Consider the following 20,143-nt stretch of genomic DNA (forward strand, 5'->3'; position numbering starts at 1 on the left):
TAAGGGCTTATCTCAAAACTACTTCTAGAAAGAACCATTAATCAACGTGAGGGAACGAGGAGAGAGAAGAGGAAAAGGAAGCAAGATTTCACATTTAAAAATATTTACAATACATCTTTTGACAATAACATTGATTTTCACTTCTCTAATTAGCAGGCAAATGTTTGATGTGTTTTACTGCCATCTCTCACCTGTAAAAGGTCATCATACAGCCTACGATAGTCATGTTCATGGGCACCTGGGCGGACATTCGGCCGATCAGGAACATCTTCTCCCCGGTGTCTGGGTGAAAGGCTGAATCATAGATGTATTTTGCTCTCCACAACTCATCTTCTGTCAAGCCAGGTGCCATGATACCTTGTCTTGGGGACAGGTTAAGAGATAAGATAACAGCAAGAAGCACAATTGTTATAAAATGCTGCAAACGCCCGTGAGAAATGTGGCATCAGAGGATTTGGGGATGTTCACCCTAAGTTAATGGAGAGCGTCAGACAGCTTGTAGAGATTCTTCAGCTTTTAAATGGATTGGTGAAATAAAAAGAATTAAAACTCCCAGCAGTGGCTATGTTGGCTGAGTCTATTTACTCAAAGCTGGACTAGGTTTTAGAGCTAAAATGTGGAGCCAAAATCTTTGATGTCATTAGTGTGAAACGATGAAAATTCACTTTGAGAGTATTTAAAACACCAACTGCTCCAAATGGTATACATAAGAGGAAGTTTTAAGTTTTGCTGTCATATTAACTACTTTCAGAATTAGACTCTTCTGTATCTCAGAACCCTTAAGAAGGGCATAACTTCACCATCCATTAGAGAATTTGATTAAAAATAAAAGGGTTTCAAGCTCTGAAATGGGAATAAGAAGTATTGCAATGAATACAGTGTTTTTTCTTTTAGATATATCACCATGTTCTTATCGTTGACTTGGACTTTTTGGGGCTGGTGGTAGAAGTAGTCAATGCCATACCTGTAATCATGCACAATCTTTCTTGCATTTTCCAGTTTGGCATCAGATAACAAAATATTCCTGGGGTCTGTTACAGTGAAGAAGTGATTGGCTCGTCCAACAAAAGTGCTTTGATCCCATCGGGGCTCCTTGATATTAATATTTAATGGGATATCTGGTGCCATCTTCAAAAGCTCTGCCAAGAAAACATCAACATTTGCAATTCAAAATTCCACTCATTTCCTCATGTATCTAGAACCTGCAAGATGAAAAGTGGCCACATTTAGAGTAAAAAACTGAGAGAACAAACACCAAAGAATTTGCAGAACAGGGGTTTAAAGGGGTAATTCTGCAGAAATGCTTCTGTGTCCAGTGCCCCAAAATGTTATACATTATGTGTTACATTTTTACAAATACCTGAGGATGAGGCAGGTGCAAAGGAAGCATAGAAGTTTATTAATAAACAGACATATTAAACAACAATATATTAATCAGAAAGTGCTTTACTTCATTACTGTTTGTTGAAAATAACGTACTGAAGGGAATGAGAAATCAACTATTTCAAGAGATGCCTGAAGTGCTATAAAGTGCAGTGACAGAGGAAATATTTAATAAAATCCAGTTAACTTCTCTGGCACAGCAAAACAACCCAAAAATTAGGAACACAATCCCACCAATTTATTTTAATAAATGTTGTTTCTCTAAATCCATGTTTTGACAAAACAGAGATTATGTAATGCAACAATTGCTACATTATGAACACATGACCAGATCTCCTAATGATACTTCAAAGATGGTTAAAAAACTACAGTGAAGGACACTGAAGAGTTGTGCATTTATGGGGCATAAAGCTCAGAAAAGTAAAAATTACTTCAGGATGACTAAATCTACTTGAACATCTAATGAAAAAAGGACAGTCCCTCCATAGCATAAGCATATGGATTTTAACTTTCTTATAAGAAATTTCTGCAACATATTCAACAACCAGTAGAAAAAAAAATCCTCCTTCAACTAATGCTTGTTTCAAATGGCAGAAAGAAAATGGATCTATAAAAACCCATTTGAATATATTTATAAATAAAGATCCAATTTTAGATGATCTTTAAGGCCCCTCCCAAACCAAATAATTCTGTGCTTCTATGATACCAGAATGCTAATACATCTGGTACAGTAGGGGAAAACAATCTTTCCCCCTTTTCCCCCTCACATTTCCCTCACTGTTAAGTTCATTATTGTACAGCACTGTTCATTAGCAGGATTATTTTAATGTGTACATCTCTCAACCAGGCATGTTGCAGGATGAACACAAATCATGGAAAGGAAAAAAGACACAGGACAGATTTGGAGAACAGATTTCCCATGCACAGCATCTCAACAGGAGATGCTCCTTAGGCTTCTTTTCCTTTTCTTAGTACTTTGCCATTAAAAACACCCTCCTGTGAACAGTGCTGTGTTGTGAATTAATAGTCCATCTTCTGGTCTAAATTGGGAACTGCTGGTTTTGCAAAGCCCTATGAAAGCAAGTGCAGTCATTTATTTAAACCCTCTTTTCCATGAAAATAAAGATAAAAATCAGGACATTAGGGCTGGTATCTTGTTCTGTGACTGCTTCCCTTATTTGCAGGAAAGTTCAAGTGTAAATGTTTTTCTAATTAAATTATCTGTTTCATTAAGAAAGATTAAAGCTGCTTTAGGATAGCTTATGATAATCTGGTTAAAGCTGTCTAATGCATGCTGAATAAAGCAGTGCATCCATGGAAGCTTTTTTCTTTCTTTTCATTACGGATAATTCTTTCTTTTTATCCTGATTAGAATATACATGACTGGGTTCTCTGGGAATTCCCTTTATTTACTTCTGATACCTCTGTTCACAAACCCAAGCCTCTCAGTAATAAGAAATCCAAATATTAAGGATCTGCCTTTACTGCAGATGGTTCATCTCATGCCAGTTCAATTCATGGTTCAAATCATCCATGCTGAAACAATTCAGGATTGTTTCAGTCTGAAGCAATCATTAAAGGTGAATGTACAGAACACAGGAGATCAAACACGTTCACATCCTGTCTTTATTCCCTCCTCACTTTTATCTGCTCTGTGTCTGCTCTGATGTTCCTTGACCCAGGTGAGCTGATGGAATTTACCACCTTGGCAGGAAACGAATGCAGCAAAAAGATTGTACTGGAGGGAAATAAACCCCTGCAGCTGCCCAGCTGGGGTGACCTGCTGGAGAGCAGCTCTGGACTCCTGCTGGCCAGTGAGCTCTCCATGACCAGCAGAGCGTCCTGGTGACCAAGAATGCCAGCAGGATCCTGGGGTGATTCAGGAAAAGCATTTTCAGCAGGTCAGGGAGTGATCCTGCCTCTCTGCTCAACCCTTTGAGGCACTCTGGGGTGCTGTATCCAGCTCTGGATCCTCAGGACAAGGAGACCTGGAGCTCCTGGGGCCAGCAGAGGCTGCGGTGCTGAGGAAGGGTCTGGAGCTCCTCCGTGCCCAGGAAAGGCTGAGGGAGCTGGGGCTGCTCAGCCTGGAGAGTCCCTGGGTGTCCCTGGGTGCAGGGAGGTCAGAGCAGGGCCAGGCTCTGCCCCGGTGCCCAGCAGTGCCACCAGAGGAACGGGCAGGGCTGAGCCAGGAACTGCCCCTGCACAGGAGGCAGAACTCTACCCTGGGCAGTGCCTGAGTCCTGGAGCTTTCCCAGATGTTTCCATGCCTTTCCTCCTGCTGTTACCCATCCTAGCCAGCCTCAGCTACCAGAGACAGGTCAGCACAGGTTTGGTCTCTCTTTCTCCTTGTAAATCTACAAAGCAGGCTTAGTGCTGCTGCAGCAGCAAAAAGCAACCTAGCAGGAAAATGGAAAACATCCATTAATTCATGTGCTACAACAAAAAGTCATGCTTGAAATGTCTGTGACTGTTTAGAAAGATGGGAACAGAGAATATGGACTTCACTATTACTAATCTTAATGGAGAACATTCAATCCTGCATAGAATGGGGGGTAGGACAGCTCCCCACCCTGCAGAAGGGTTAAATCTCCTGTAAAAAGGAGTTTACATTTTAGTGACAGCTATTTAAGTACACAAACCCATTTCCTTCTCTCAGTGATGTGGCTGACTTGCCCTTTTAGCAGATAAATAAGAACAATGCTGTTCTAAAGACCTTAAACCAGACAGACCACCAATGCCCACAGAGAAAGAGCAGATGTCACACACACAAGGGAGTGTAAAAAAAAAAAAAAAAGTAAAAAAGTTGAGAATAACATGATTTGGAGACAGGTAGAACTTGCAGTGAAGTAAAAAAGATGGCTGAGTTTGCCAGTCATGGGACTCTGAATCACAGACCTGTTACAACAGTGCCTGAGAGAACCAGGGAATTTCTGTCTCGAAAACTTAGAAGCTTTCCAGCAAAATACTTTTACAACAAAAGCCTCTTTTCTTGTTTTAAAGAAACTGCGTGATGCTACTCATGACTCATTAGACCCCATTAGTAAATGCTGAAAAGGGAAATAAATCCCATAAAGCAAAAACATAAGCTAATAAAGTGCTGATATACTTCAAAGGGATCCCCTTATAAAACAAAATGTCCAACTATAAAGTAAAAGTGGCAACTGCACAAAAAAGGTTTAATCAATATATTGTCTAACAGCCATAGTCACCATCATAAATCAGATGGATTTTTTTTAAGTTTCATTTTTTATTTAAGCTGTAAGAAAGAGGGGCAACACCCTCAATTTAAGTTGCTGCAACACTATTTTTACCTACCTGTCACCTTAATTTTCAGATACAATTTCAGAGGGGAGCTGCTGTTTGCATAATCCATTCAAATACTTAATAATAAAAGCACTGTAATAAAACTACTTAAGATTTAATTATTATTTTAACTACAATGCTTTGTCAAGGGTGGAACTCCATTACTTTCAGTGATCTAATTTTCCATCTGTACTAAGTGTGCCCAAGATTTAAGTTCTCATTTTCCATAATCGAATTGGGTACAGGAAGAATAAAGGACATTAGTATTAAAAAAAAATTAAATAAATCAAGCTGAACCTTTAGATAAGCAGAAAGTTTTCAAGGGAACTGGAAAGTAAAAGCACAATAAAGACAAGGATAAAACTGTTTGCTTTGTTACAATCAACCAATGAAGGTAAACTACCTAACCATTAATTAATTAATTAAGGTGCCCATATATGTAAATACCTGAATTTATTGTTCCCACCTGCTGCTACGCAGAAAATACTAATACTGAAATAGGAAAAAAATTCAATCAACAGCACCTTTACTTTTAGTGTGGAAGCAGCAAAATTGCTCAGGCAATTGCTCTTCTCCACAAACAAAGCCATGAACAGAGGATTTGGGAAACAAAATGAATTTTACAAACACGTCAGTTGTTGTAATAATCCATACTGAAATGTCACTTTGAGGTTATGCTCACACAGGAGGATCAGCAGTACTGGAAAGGATAAAGAATTACTTCATAAAGCAGTCACACAATTAACAACTCATGGAAAACATGCAGTAAGGGAGAAAATCATCCATATTTTCACTATTTCACATAACAGAACAATTAGGAAGGTATTTAGTAGAACCACTTGTACCTGGAAACCCTGCAGCTGTTTTCCCCAGCAAATTAAATCAGCACTGAAGGCTGGACTATGCTCTCTGGCACATTCATATCACTAAACCCTTTCAGTTTTCAAACTAGAGCAGCGTATCCAAACTGCCCGTGGAGAAGAGCAGCTAAATCCTGCCTCGTGCTGCAGGATTGTCTGGCTGAGCATCAGCTGTGCTGGGCAAGCCCTGGCCCCCTGAACAATCCCAGGGCCGGCATTCCCATGACCAGGGACATTTTTTGGCATTCTTTGTCTCCCCAGCACTCACACAGAGCTTTGATTAACCCTCTGTGGCTCCTGCTATGTACCATGTTTTCAGAGTCATAACTGATGGTGAGTTCATAAAGATTTCCTCAACACATGGCTGTGTTTTCCTCCAGTGAGGAGAATCTGAGAGAATTGGGTATGTTCAGCCTTATTGTGGCCTTCCAGTGTCTGAAGGGCAGTCACAGGAAAGATGAAGAGAGACTTTTCACAAGGGTCTGGAGCAACAGGTCAAGGGGGAATGGCTTAAAACTGAAATAGAGCAGGGTTAGATTGGATATCAGGAAAACATCCTTCCCTGAGGCTGGTGAGGCACCCAGGGTGCCCAGAGAAGCTGTGCCAACTCCCTGGAAGTGTCCAAGGCCAGGTTAGACAGGGCCTGGTTTAGTGGAAGATGTCCCTGCCCATGGCAAATTTCTTGCCCTCTCTGATCAGATGGAATCATCTGCCAGTTCATGATCTAAAGTTTAATACTACTATTAACTGGAGGGAATAAAGGGCTTCAGAATAAGTAAGAGTGGCTTGGCTTAACATAATAATTACATACAAAACCTGCACAACAATTTTGGTACAAAGGCTACATTGAGATTTTCCACAAAACTGGCAACAGCAGAAGACTTTAAACCTTGTTTAAAGGTTAACAGCAATAGTTGCAACAATTATACAAAATGCAGATTCAGAAGTTGTCAGGAGTTCAACTCTGCTGTTCCTTTACAAAGTTCATCTTTTAAACATCACATTTGAAGGTCATGCAACCACTTTTCAAACCAAAGCAACAGTGAGAAGAGTAGCAAGGACTATTTCTTTCACTCAATTTTGAGCAACCCAGATATTTGATCACTTATTTTAAACTGTGTTACATAACTGAATAATCCAGATGGACAAATGATCTGGCAAATTCTGGGCAACTTAAACTCATGCAGCAGTGCACAAATGATGAAATGAAGCTTTGCAACCTTCCTTGGGACAATTTATATTTTAAATTTTCTTATGTTACTGACACCTTGGATTTTAACCCAAGCCTTGAAAAACTCCACTCCAAAATTAAGACTTTTCATCAGTTTCTTTACAGTATCAGCTAAAACTGGGACTAGCGTGACAGAAAAGGAAATTTCATGATGATGTAAGTGTGAAGCCAGGGAGAAATCTAAAGAGAATTTCACATCCAAAAGCAGAGCAGATATAATTGTGATAATGCTCACTGTGACATTTGACTTGTTGGTGACCAACTCCCAACCTCCTGTTACAAAGCATGGGATGAGCTGGGTAATCCAGTTTAAAACAGAATTCCAGCCAGCCTGCACAAATGCTGAGAGGTGTCACTTTGTGGTGTCCTTTACCAGGACTTAGACCCATAAGTTCTGGTGAGGTAAAGGTGCTCAGATAATGATTAATTTATCTTCTAGAGGCAACTAAGAATTCTTTTTTTCAAAGAACAAGAGTGAGGCTTTTCCTTGAAAACCCAGTAAAAATAGAAGATAGCAGCAGAACCTCTTTCTTTACAGAATCCTTTAGGAGTCTTTTGAATAAGAATAGTTCAAAAGACAGAGCAAGGTGCTGCTGATACTTCATGTGTACTGGGAGAGACAAAAATAAGATTTGACACACTTAGGCCCCTACATTTCCATTCTTTAAAGCAGTCCCTTAACAACCTGATGTCCAGCTGTTGGTGCCTTGTCCTGGGAAGTGAGATGCAGCCTGGAAAACCTTGAGGTTGAGAAAAGTACCTGCTGCTAGAAAATGGGGAGAACAGCTTCTCTTCTTCCTTCTCTTTGTAAGTCAAAGTGCCCACAGCTGCTTGTTTTTGCAGAGCTGAGTTCTTTTGAAACATTTCCCATGCCACTTTGATAGAGAAACACTCCAGAGTCCTGCTAGGTCTCTTTATTCCTCAAGTAACACATTGTTCCTTTTATGGGGCTCCTTTGTCTGAACAAACTCGAGATTTTTCTTTTCCAATGCCCAGTTTTCCACAATGCCCACCCAAAGGGCTGCTGTGTCAGCTTAGGAGAAAACACAGGAAAGAAACCTCCCTCTGATTAGGAAAAAGTGACCTGTTCTACTTTAAGACTACAAAACATTGGCAAAGCAGCAGTGGAAAGGCAAATCCACGTTTTAATTGCTCTGGCAAAGAAAGGAACACAAGGCCTTCTCCAGGGATGTCAGTCATGGCAGTTAATTATTCAAATGGGATGAACTAATAGACTTTCTGGGGAAAAAGGCACTTTTGTGTGATGGCAAAAGAGTACATGTGAGATCAGGGTCTGTAAGCAGTGGTATTCCTCTCTTTGCAGTACATCTGCTGCCACAGTTTGAAATAAGTAGCACAGCTGATGACTGGGAGTCTGATGCAATGTACTTACACCAAATGTTACAGACACTTGCCAAGTTCTTCCTTCTCAAAGCACCTTCCACCAGTAAAATGCCTATTTAAACCAGCAGGAGAAAAAAAAAAATCTTTGTCTGCACTATGATTTTTCCTACTGCAATCCTAAATGGAATGCTGGAGAAGGCAAAGCATGGCAACACTACAAGATGCTTGATTCTTCTTTTTTTTTTTTTTTGCTTATAAATGTACATCCCACTTGTAGCCTAGCAACAAAAGCAGCAGCCTGGGTGAGACGAGCCTGCTGCTGGGGCTCTCTCCTCAAAACAGGAGCCATCTTTGGCGTGTAACTTGACCAGAGATTTCATCATTCTGCATTAAAGCCAGCTCCAGATGTTAGAGGTCCCTGCAGCCAGCTCAGCTCTGCCAGCTTTGCTTTGCCACCTCCTCTCCCACTGCACGAGGCACGTCCACAGACGCCGCACGTGTTCGCCTCATCTCCACATTCAGGAAAATAAACCTCCTTTGCTAACCAAGGTTAGTGCAACCTCTAATTTCAGTCCTGATTGCTGCAAGCTTGTTTCTGCTCCTTGTGTTTTAACCCCCACCAATAAACTGCATTAGCTTTGGCTCTACCCCAGATGTGTTCATGGCTCTCTTCTTCTTTTTCACTTTTTTATATATCTTTTTCCATCCAGGTGATATGTTAACTGCACATTGGTACAAAGGCAATCTTCACCCTGCCCACCAGTATAATAACAATGGATTATTTATAATTCAATAAATTAAAAAAAACTATTAATACTCATATTTAAAATTCTGTCTCTGACTATCAGGTGTCTGACCTTGGAGTTATTTGCCGTGTTCCTCCCCTGGAAATGATGATCCTGCAGCAGGGAGGCTTGTCTCTTGCAGGCCTGGAATCTGTGCTGCTGTCACACAATCCCTGTGACACCGACAGCGCTGCTCAGGGGACAGCCAGTGCTCAGGGGCAGGTTTTGGGAGCGGGTGGGGAAGCAGGGAACTGTTATGTGCAGGGAGGAGGGGGATGTGACAGCCCCACACTGCCAGCTTCCACAGGGACAGGGTGGCGCATGGGGCTATGACCCTGGGGAGGTGACAGGGGTGACACACAGGGCTAGGTCCCTAGGGAGGGGATGGGCTGACACATGGGGCTGGACCCCAGGGGAGGGGACAGGGTGACAAAACAGATCAGGGGGTCTGCAGGGGAGCGGAGATGACTCGCGGGGCGGGTTCCCTGTGGAGGGGCTGGAGGAGGCAGATGAGGGTGGGTCCCTATGGAGGGGCTGGGGGATGCAGACGGGGCTGGTCCCTATGGAGGAGCTGGAGGAGGCAGACAGGGCTGGGTTCCTATGGAGGGGCTGGAGGAGGCAGATGAGGGTGGGTCCCTATGGAGGGGCTGGGGGAGGCAGATGAAGGTAGGTCCCTATGGAGGGGCTGGGGGATGCAGACGGGGCTGGGTTCCTATGGAGGGGATGGAGGAGGCAGACAGGGCTGGGTTCCTATGGAGGGGCTGGGGGAGGCAGATGAGGGTGGGTCCCTATGGAGGGGCTGGGGGAGGCAGATGAGGGTGGGTCCCTATGAAGGGGCTGGGGGATGCAGACGGGGCTGGGTTCCTATGGAGGGGATGGAGGAGGCAGACGGGGCTGGTCCCTATGGAGGAGCTGGAGGAGGCAAATGGGGCTGGTCCCTATGGAGGGCCTGGAGGAGGGAGGCAAATGGGGCTGGTCCCTGTGGAGGCAGATGGGGCCGGTCCCTGTGGAGGAGCTGGAGGAGGCAGATGGGGCTGGTCCCTGAGAAGGGAGGAGAGCTCACGAACAGATCAGGGCCTCTGCAAGGCTACCAGAGGTGCCAAATGGCGCTGGGCTCCTGCAGAGGGGCCGAGGCCACACGGGGGCTGCTCCCTGTGGAGGGCACAGAGCAGCGCGGGGGGCTGGCTCCCTGTGGGGGGGACTGAGGCGGCAGACGGAGCTGGGTCCCTGCCTGGCCAGCACAGCCCAGCACCCGGCAGTGCCAGCGGCTCCTCCTCCGCCCATCCCCGCGGGGACTGCCCGGCCCCGGCCCCGCTACTCACCCGGCCGCTGGCTCCGCTGCCCGGAAGCGCCCGGCCCGGCTCGGCTCGGCTCGGCTCGGCTCGGCTCGGCCAGGCTCGGTGTGCGGGCGAGGGGCCGGGAGCCGGCGGGGCCGCCCCGCTCGCCTCGCTCCGCCCCGGCGGGGCCGGGCCGGGCCGGGCCGTGCGGGCAGCGCCCGGGGCCAGCGCCTCCCTCAGCCGCCCGGCTCGCGTTCCTCGCACGGCTCCTGCCGTTCTTTATCTCATGGGATAGCCTGTGCTGCGGGGGACCCGCTGGGATGGTCAGGGTGCCACCGCTGGCCCCCCGCAGGCACAAGAATCCCACCCTGTGCCGAACAAACGCTCCTTGTGAGCTCTCCTGGGCTTCCCTGTGGAACCCAGCCACCCTCTGAGTGCATTTCCTTCCTGATTTTCTCCCCTGACACAGCTCCAGCGATTCTCTCGAGTCCTATCAGTGGTCACAGAGGGCAGAGATCGGTGCTGCCCCTCCTGAGGAAGCTGCAGCTCACAAAATCACAGAATCACGGACTAATCTGAGTTTAAGGGAACCCCCAGGATCATCGAGTCCAGCCCCTAAGTATGGCCCCAAATGGCCCATACAGGGACCGTGGTGAGGTCTGCCATCAGTCTCCTCCAGGCTGCACTGGACTGGGATTGTTGTTTCAGGGTTATCAGAAACCCAAGGGACACTAATGGTCCCAAACCTGATGATGAGGGACAATAAATTGCCACGGAATTTTATATCAAAAAGCCATTACCCAGGTATCAAGTGTTTGTGCAGTTGCACTTACTGATGAAAGCTTTGCTGCTAATACTCAACTTCTGTGAAATATATATATATATATATATATATGTATGTATGTATGTACGTATGTATGTATGTATATATACACATTTCATAAAATAGAATTGCATAGTCTGGAGTTTGTTTTCAGTTTTTAACTGAAAGCCAACCCAGTTAATGATTTTTTAAAAAAAATTAAGAGCCAACCTTCATTCTGACACAGCCACATCCAATCTCAGATGTCTATTTCCCCTGTGGTTCCACAACTTAGATCTTAGAGATATAAATATGTTAATTGCAGCTGCAAATATACCAAGTGAGTATACTCCTACCCAAGTGAGAGTCCGTCATTAAAGAATAAAAACTGTCATCGATATCCTTGCACTGCACAATAAAATTTGTGCACAATTTATATATTTCCCTGCTAATGTCTAATTCTTTTTAATCTTGTCAGTCACATCCCAGTCTCTGTGACCACTGACAGATCCATGTGTGGTGGTATCTGGTCATAACACTTGTTGCTAAAAAAACACGGCAATGACTGAGCAGGAAAGACACCTTGTTCAGGAAATGGAAACAGCTGGATGTTGTGCAGAGAAAGAAATTAGTTGTTGTTGGGTATAACTGGGGTTGTTTCGTATGGTTGTATTCTGAGGACTGATGTGTTCTGCCTGTAATTTCCTTGTATGCCCAAGATACCAACTTGTTAATCTGATTTAAAACCACATGTGGACTTTTCTTCGCATCACAATTGATATTCTGCTTGCAGAGTATTTAATGTGGATATATGAATACCCAAATTCTTTCTCTGAGTCACTACATGCAAAGCTGCATGAGTTAATAGTTTGCTCTGTGCTCAGTGCAGATGGTTTTGAGCAGCTATATAACTTCTCTTTCACTGGACGAGTCATTTCTCCCATTTCTGAGTAACAAATCTGATATTTTGCCATGAATCCTGAGAAGGCTTGAGATGGCTCAGAGCAATCACCACCAGTTACTCATGAGGTACAAACTGAAAGGCAAATGGGTGAATATGTGTCATCACAAAGCATATCTGCCCTCTGAGTCTATGTCTTTTTTTCATCTGCACTAATTTTCACATTAAATGTTTTTGTCTCTATTAAAAATATGTGTCTGGATTAATCAAATAAACCCCACCCCAGCTCCTTTTGAAGCATTCCTTGCAGTTGCCTTGTTTCCTAAGGGATATATTAATAAATCCTGCAAACTCCCATGTACATTTGTGGAACTAGGGATGAATTTGACCATCTGCATGTTTCCACCTGGAAGAATTCCCAGACTATTACAGAGCAAATTCTTCCCTACACTGACCAGAAAAGGAGGATTTCTGTTCCTCCACAATTACTGCCTCATCTAAGAAATAAGCTTTGTTGTATTTGCTTTCCTGTATTCCTAAGTGGACATTTGTGTATTTTTTGTTTTTCTCCACTTCAAAGCCCTGAGAATCAAATGAGTAATGAAGAGCTGCTGCACATGCTTTTATGAACAGAAATGTCCAGTAAGTGGCACTGCAGGACCAGGAATTTCAAACCCTGGGTCGAAAAGAGCGCAGCAGTGTGAAGGGAAACGTGCTTGATGTCAAGACTTTTCTGCTCCATGAAAAAAGTAGTTGTAGAGCAGTGGGGAATGATGCACATGCAAGGATCTGGGGCGTTTTCAGCATCTGTTTCTGGAATATGATGTCAGGAGCTGGCCTTGGCACCAAGCTGGCTGTTATCAGGGGTTTGCCAGAGGAAATCAGCAACATTTCTGGGAATGATTCGTTAGCACTTGATGGGAGGTGCCTGTGAAGATTCTGTGCTGGGTTTTGCTATCAGGAGCAGAATGCTGGGCAAGGTGAACCACGTTTATCCAGCATTTCCTGTGGTTTCCTGACGTAATATACATTAATTTTATATAGAAGATCCAAACTTCAGACTGGGACATTGGTACACTCTGAGGGAGTTCAAGGATTGTTTTTGTAAACGAGCCAGTGATTTCTGCGAGTCTGTGTCAGTACATCAAAAACCACCACCCTGTTTTCCTAGTCTCAGCTGATAAGGAATAAACTATTAGCTTGGGAAATTTGATCAAACAGGCAAGTAACACAAAATTTTTTGGCAATATAAATTGTAATGAATCTCTTATATAAGCTGATAGAGTGTTACTTACAAAATCACTTAAATGCTTTGGCTCCATCTGCAATATTTGAACTCAGTTCTAGGTTACTCATGCTCTACTGTGCCAAGCTAAATTAATGCATACTCAATTTTCCTCTTTCTCTAGATGCACAGTTATATTGGATAAGAATGGAAGGGAATGAAGATGAAAAGCCAATCTGTATTTAGAAGGAACATAAAGCTGTGTTTAAAAGGATAAATCAGCCTTTCAAGGGGATTAGGAAACCATTTTCTCTATGATGTGGCTATTTTATAAATATCTCTTGTGGGATCATTGCTGCCATGAAAGATCCATGCCAGCTCTCACAGCTCCTTTAAACAGACATGACAATTTTTTTCATCAGCATCTAGGGACCAGATATTGATGAATCCTTTTACTTTCACCTCCTGAGCCTTTCCCGTGGCTTTATAAAATAGTTAAAAATATGAGAACGAGGTGTGTCAGCACAACAGTGACAAAATCTGTCATATATGACAAATCAGGACGCCAGAGGACAACTGGCCACATCACAACACGGAGCAGCACAACCAGCATGGAAAAACCCTTGACACCATGCCCCAACCTGGTGGATACACCTGAAAGCAGACAGAAGTGCCTAGAGAGCAGTGAGAGATTCATAACAGCAGGAAATTCCTGGAAAGGTATGGAAAATGTCTAGAAAAACACAGGAAAGTCCTAGAAAATTACAGGCAACTCATGGAAAAATGATGGGAAGTCCTTAGAAAGGAAAATGGAATTATTAGAAAGCTGTGGGAGAACCCCAGGAAAACAAAATATGACTTCCAAAAAAATTGCCTACAAATTCCCAGGAAGCTGGAGGGAATTTTGTATGAAGTGAGGAGGAAATGCTATAAGGCAGTGGAGAAATCCTAGAAGGAAATGCACAGCTCTTAGAAAGCTCTGGGAAATTTCTAAAGAGCAGAAGGGAAATTTTGGAAAGCAGAAGGGAATTCCCATAAATAGTACACAATTACTGGAAAGCACCAGGGAACTTTCTACTGACATGGAACTTGTGCCTGGAAGACATCCCTACTTTTAGCCTCTCCTAAAGGAGAGGGCAGGTTTGACAGACTGAGAAGAGACTGGATGCCTGTTTTGGAGGAGCTGAGCCCTGATGAGCTTTGTGGGAAGGGAGCAAGAAGAAATGTCTGCCTTGGAAGGCCCCTGACCTTGGGACTGATGTTGACAAGTGGATAATGAAGCTCAGGGAACATTTCCAGCCTGGGAAAGTACAGCCTGTTAGAGACTGTCCCAGCAACAGGGCAGGGAAAAGCCAAGGACATCAAAGCAGGATGCAAAGAGGGAGAAGTTACTCATGTCATGGGGAAGAAAGAGTTCTGCTGATGTGGTGGGCCAGGCAGAGAGGCTGGGACAGGATAGCACATCCAGCTGAACAAGGGTGAGAATGGATTTGGGATAGCATCCTAGTTTGGGGCAGTTGGATCACAGGGTTTGTCAAAGGTGTGCATGAAAGTTACATCAGGAGGAGTGAAGCAGCCCAAGGCTTAGACCTTGGTACAGATTCCTGTTTGGAATATTGTTCCAATGTTTTATTGAACTTGGTGGGATGTTTCTGACTGCTGTCAAGCCCAGACTATGTGATTTGACTTTGACAAGCAGCCTCGGAGAAGAGTTTAATCCCAGAACCTGAAGGCGGAACTGCAACATCGCAACAACAGCAGGGTTGCGTGGGGAGCTGCAGATGGGAAAATGCTGCCTGAGGCAGCAGAGCTGCACGACTGGCACATTTGGAATTGTCTGGTCCTTGCTGGACTGACTCTGTCTGCTGTAGCTGGACCTGCTGTGCTCCGTGGGCCCTGTGGGGCTGCTCCCCTTGCAGAAAGCCCTGGCTGGGCTCCTGTGGCTCCCTGTGGTGCAGCTCTGAAATGCTGCTGCCAGCCTTCACTAGGAGCGAGAAGTGATGCTTCTAATTTTTTGGTAAGTATTAGTTTAGCCATCTTTAATTCAAGCATTTGTAGCCTGACAGTGGCAGGGCTGTGGAGCCTGACCACACTGGATGTGTAATAATGTGGATTTAATAACCAAATGTAGGACAAGCCATTGTCTAATAGCTGGGTACCAAGCACACACTTCTTCATCTTATATCCTGCACCAGAAAACCAACAAATCTGCTATTAAACAGTTCTGCTAAACATTTCTTCTCTGTCCATCAGTCAGGGGCTGGGCTGAAATATGGGTAAGGATCTATGTGATGCTGGCACGCAGCTCAGGAGTAAATCTGTAAGAGCAGTTTAGGAGGGAGAGTGCCACCTACCAAGCCATCTGCTGAGAAAATTGTATTATCTGCAGTCTCATCCACTGCTGCTAGAAATCACTGTCACACTCATAGGTGAAGAGTTTTGCTGCTAATATATCTATTTGTATTCTTTTTCTCCATTCCCTCAGAGTTAATTATTCCTCAGATTAATTTCATTCTAATGAATCATTTGGTATTGCTGGCTTTATTTCATCTCTGAGATGCTAATTAATATGTCAAAGCCATCTTTAACATGAAAAGTGCTGTCATTTTCTCCATGATTTCTCTTTTGATTCACATATTCAGGTTTTGTGGTTTTGTTTTTTTTTTTTTTCTGAGGGTCTAAAATGTCCAGTGTGGAGTGAAAGAATTAAAGCTGTACAGTAGTAAAAATATGCATATGCAAATAAAGTTTAAATTGGGAGGCAATGGCCCACTCTGTATTTTTGTGCTGACTTACTACTTTATGAGCCATTTTATATAGTAGGTCCTTAGCAATCAGCTAAGGTTTTTATATACATGGACTAGAATATAAAATTCAGGGGTACATCCAGTCTCTGCACTTGTCAATGAAATGATGAGAAATTTTGAGGTATTCCACATTTGTTGGTGTTGATTAGGTCTTAAGGAAAGAGCCTTGTTAGTTTGTTGTAGATTTCCTGGCACTTTTCTGCTGTGCTGCAGGGATGAGGCAGTTGGAGGATGCATTTTCCTTTCCTTAGAGCTCTTCTCTCAGCTATAATTTATTCTCATCATCCTCTGCAGTTTGGCTCTCTACCCATTCTGGAGGGAAGTGTTGGCAGGGCAATAATCCCTCTCCTGCCCCGTATCTCTGGCAGATGGAGATCCCAGAAAGAAAAGGAGGGAAATTTTAGGTTTCTCTGCTTGAGTGATTTAAGATCCAGTAAATGGCCTTTGGATTGGCAGAGCAGGCCAAGCTGCAAGAGAAGGTCACTCCAAGTATTCCTTGTGGGAAAATTTTCTTTCTCTGATCCTGTGGGAGTGAGTGGGTGGAACTGGAAAAACCCCATAAAAAGTCACTGCATAAGCTCTGCAGATTAAATAACACAGTTATTGGCAGCATCACACTGAGTTTAAATTACCCACAGCTCCTGGGGCTGGGGATTGTACAGGTGACAGCTTCTGCTTGGATCCCTGGCAGCAGGTTTGGTACTTCTCTTTCTTTCCTGTCTTCCTCACCTCTTCAAAAAGAGCCATTTTGTTGTAAAATCTGGAGGGGGTTCCAGCTGCAACCTGCTCCAGGGAGATGAGAGAGGGAGCACTGGGGAGGGAGAGAGGGAGTGAAAGGGGAGCAGAGCTTGAACAGACTCTGAGAAGGAGGGGGCTGGGAGGGGAAGGTGGAACAACCAGAGGATGGTTTTCAGCACTCCTAAAGCCTGTGGGTGACACGAGGCTGCCTGAGAGAGGTGGCTGCCTGATCTCCAGCAGAGCAGAAATCCTTTCTGCAGGTTCCATCCGCTGTGGCCCAGGGCTGGGTTGGGCTCCCCTGGCTGGGAGTGAGCCTGTGCTGATGCACCAGTGCCTGAGAGGGGGGATGCCAGGGGAGCAGCAGTGCCTGGTCCTGCCTTCTGAGCACCCTGCAGCAGTGCATGAGCTCCAGGTCCCGGGCAGCAGGAGCCCTGCACAGCAAACCCTTGCAATTTATACCCTACTCCATTACCCTCTGTGTCCAGCCGGAATGAGCCCCCTCAAATGAGTCATTTAACTTCAGACTTTCATACATGATGCTTCTCTCTGGGCTTTTTTGATTTTCCTTTTCCCTGCCAGTGTTCAAATTTCCTCACATGCTTCACCAGTGACCTGATGCCAAGGGATGCTCCGTGGCTGCCACTGGAAAAACAGTTCACAAGTCAACACGTGCTGATGAGCTTTTTGAGCACTGATGTGCTTTTTGAGATCAGCCCTGCTGAATCTGCCAGGCACTGAGGGCCAGCTGCAGTGACTATAATCTACAGTCAAAAACCAGTGCCCACACTCAAATACTGAATATTTAAGCCTCTCATTGTTTGCCTTTGGGGACTAGAAATAATTTTTCTCACTGATCCATTCTCCCTGCTGATGGATCTTTATCATTCAAGAGTGAGCTTGAGATCCTTGGAGATGTTAGCAGTGGTTTTTTTTCTGCTGCCACACTTTGCTCTGTGATTTTCCTCATGGAATGAAAAACATTATATCAATTTAAACAATGTGCTTCACTGATCTTAAAAAGACTTCAGAGCTGTTTGATTTCCAGGAACCCTTGACTTTTTCAAGAAGGTTACATCAAGGCTAAATTGATCTCAGCTTATTAGTATAACCAGTTATTTACAAATCTGACAGCTCTTTTAGACATTTCTGAGAATATCCCTCTGCTGGTTTCATGTTTAGTAAATCCCATACTTGCAGACATGAACAGTCCTCCTGAGGGTGATGTGAGTACAATTTGTATCCACATACTACAATATATTTTGTAAATTCAGCTAAGCTTTCTCCAGGTCTAGTGTGTGCACTATTTAGGTTAAAGTATGTTCATCTCTGAATGCAAGATCTGGGCTTTGTTCAGCTTGGACTTTGTCTTCCAGTAACTAATTTCTGCTTGAATTAAGATTATTTGGATCAACGTGCTACTCAGTATTTGCATTTTTAAGTCTTCATATGGACTAAGTAGGGCATTCTCCAACCAGCATCTCCTGGGAGGAGCAGCTGGGAATAGACACAAAATCTTTCCTTTGCTGGCCATTCCTTTGATTCCAGCAGCAGTTGGTAGTGATTGAAAAACATTAAATAAAGTTAAGCAGCTGTTTTATGTGGGTGCCCAGGGAGAATTTAACAAGCTTTGTGGTTTTTTTTTCGGAATCTCCAGGAAACACCTGCACCATCATCCTGTGGCTGACAGTTTCAGGCAAGCCCAGAGCTGATTCTGCTCACACTGGCTGGGGGCAGCTTGATCAGAGAGCAGCAAAAGGAAAAACAACTCAACACTTTTGTAACTGGCTCCCAGAGTTGTGGCAATCCGCTGCCTAATCCAAGCATTAAATTTACCTAAATAATAATATGGGTTTAGTGGATTTTGCTTTCGTTCCTCACCTGGGTATGACTGTTAAGTCATGAAAGTTTTAAAAGCTCATAAATTAGCAGAAGTGACAAATGAGTACAGCAGGGTGCCCTGGATGAACTGCTGGTGTTTGAAACTGCTGAAGGGGCTTTGCAGTCAGGGCTGAGCCAGACCTCACATTCATCCCTGGACTGGTCACACCAACTTAGGGGAGAGACAGGAGAGAGGCTCTGGCATTGGAAACTGATGCTTGAATTGCCAAAAAGTAAGGGCTGTGAGAGTCTTACAAGCTGATTTAGCTAGTGATCCAAAAAGCTTTATTTAATGTCAGATTTAAGTGAAACCCTCACTCATGTCAGCAGCATTAGGTTCTTCCAATGCTGAACCCAGCCTCTCCCCCAGGAAAGGCCACTCCCTGGTAAAAACCAACTGAAAAGAAGAATTCACTGGATGAGCTGATAAGCAGATGCTTGTGAGCAGACTTTTCTCTCCTCAGCAATATGTACCTCAGTATTTCTCTCCAGTATGCCTCCAAAATTTTGCTTTTTGGGCAATTGCAAATTGTGAGTTCTCCTGGAATAATCCAGGATAGATGTGGTTGAAAGTAATTTTAGGAGAGCCTCTAGAAGTTATTGCAAATAAAATCAAGTGTGCTTAGTGGCTTCTTCTGCAGGCAATTTCCTCTCAGCCCAGGGTTTCTGTGGAAAAACAAAAACATGCTACCTTTGCAGCAAATACTTATCATGCACTAAACCTCACCTGTGTGGAGCTTTAAGAACAGGAGACAATAGAAAAAAGATCTTGAAAATAGAGAAAGAAAACGCACAGTGAGTTTCATTAGAGATCTCGATTACTAAACAGCACAAGATTCATTTTCTTGTCTATTTTCACCCTCCTCTGGGGATGAATGATGATTAAAGGACAGGATAATAAGCAGGGGAGGGCGGGATGAGAACTTGGTGAGAAGCAGTTAAAATTTATAAAAAAGAAAGAGAAGGGGAAAGGAAAGTGTTTCAGTTAAGTAGTCAAGGTTGGCTTAGCACTGTCCCTGCTTTAAGTGACATTATGAGAAATCTATGACTCAAAAGCAACTACACAAGTGCTGGACCCCACAGAATTTATGTTGGCAACTTATTAAGAGTATTTGTTCTAGGATGCTTTTAAACCTCCCTGTGATGTCTCTTATATTTATTTTCTGATTTTTTGGGAGGTAAGATTCCTGCGCAAAGGTTGCAAATCAGCATGTTCATCTTTCCCTGCCTGTTACAGCTAAGGTAAACAAGAAAAGACCCTTTAGTAGAAAGAATGATTTGAGCAATAACCGCTCCGGTTTTGGTGCTCGCTACCCAACGGGGCGGGGGAGTTTGCCAAGATGTTTTGGAGGGAGCTGCGGGTCTGCTCGGACGGGCTCTCCCTGCCCTCGGGGGTGCCCCGCTCGGGGCTCCGGCGGCTCCGCAGTGTTCGTCCCTCCCCGTGCCCTGCCCGCACGACCCAGCGCGGGCGCGGAGCCTGTCCGTGGCTTTTCCCCGCCGCCCGCCCGCAGGGTGACGATGCCGGCCGCGGTGCCAGCGCTGCGGGACGCTGCCCCGGTCCGTGCCCACCGCGGCCGCCCAGGAGAGGGAGCCCGGCGGCCGCGGCTGC

General features: G+C 44.3%; 1 protein-coding gene and 1 long non-coding RNA gene across 8 annotated transcripts in view; one reads left to right on the forward strand and one right to left on the reverse strand.

The window, feature by feature from the left end:
* SFXN1 (sideroflexin 1) overlaps positions 1–20,143 on the reverse strand; it is a 32,757-nt gene that overhangs the window by 12,130 nt on the left and 484 nt on the right. For 2 of the 7 annotated variants that reach the window (XM_021530673.4, XM_085591553.1), the window contains exons 1-4: positions 10,229–10,310; positions 8,979–9,079; positions 965–1,139; positions 192–362 (exon numbers count right to left, since the gene is read on the reverse strand). In XM_021530673.4, the coding sequence (XP_021386348.2) occupies positions 192–362; positions 965–1,128 (335 nt within the window). In that variant the 5' untranslated portion in view covers positions 1,129–1,139; positions 8,979–9,079; positions 10,229–10,310. Of the gene's footprint in view, positions 1–191; positions 363–964; positions 1,140–5,531; positions 5,716–8,978; positions 9,097–10,228; positions 10,311–20,143 lie in introns of those variants that run through there. The other 5 variants (XM_021530675.4, XM_085591554.1, XM_085591551.1 and 2 more) reach the window with 4 other exon arrangements.
* LOC110470773 (uncharacterized) lies at positions 8,532–8,955 on the forward strand. Its single transcript, XR_002465474.4, has 2 exons — positions 8,532–8,670; positions 8,832–8,955. It is a non-coding gene; the product is annotated as an uncharacterized LOC110470773 (long non-coding RNA).

Source organism: Lonchura striata, chromosome 13, assembly GCF_050655825.1.
Source record: "Lonchura striata isolate lonStrDom1 chromosome 13, ASM5065582v1, whole genome shotgun sequence".
Classification (NCBI taxonomy): Eukaryota; Metazoa; Chordata; class Aves; order Passeriformes; family Estrildidae; genus Lonchura; species Lonchura striata.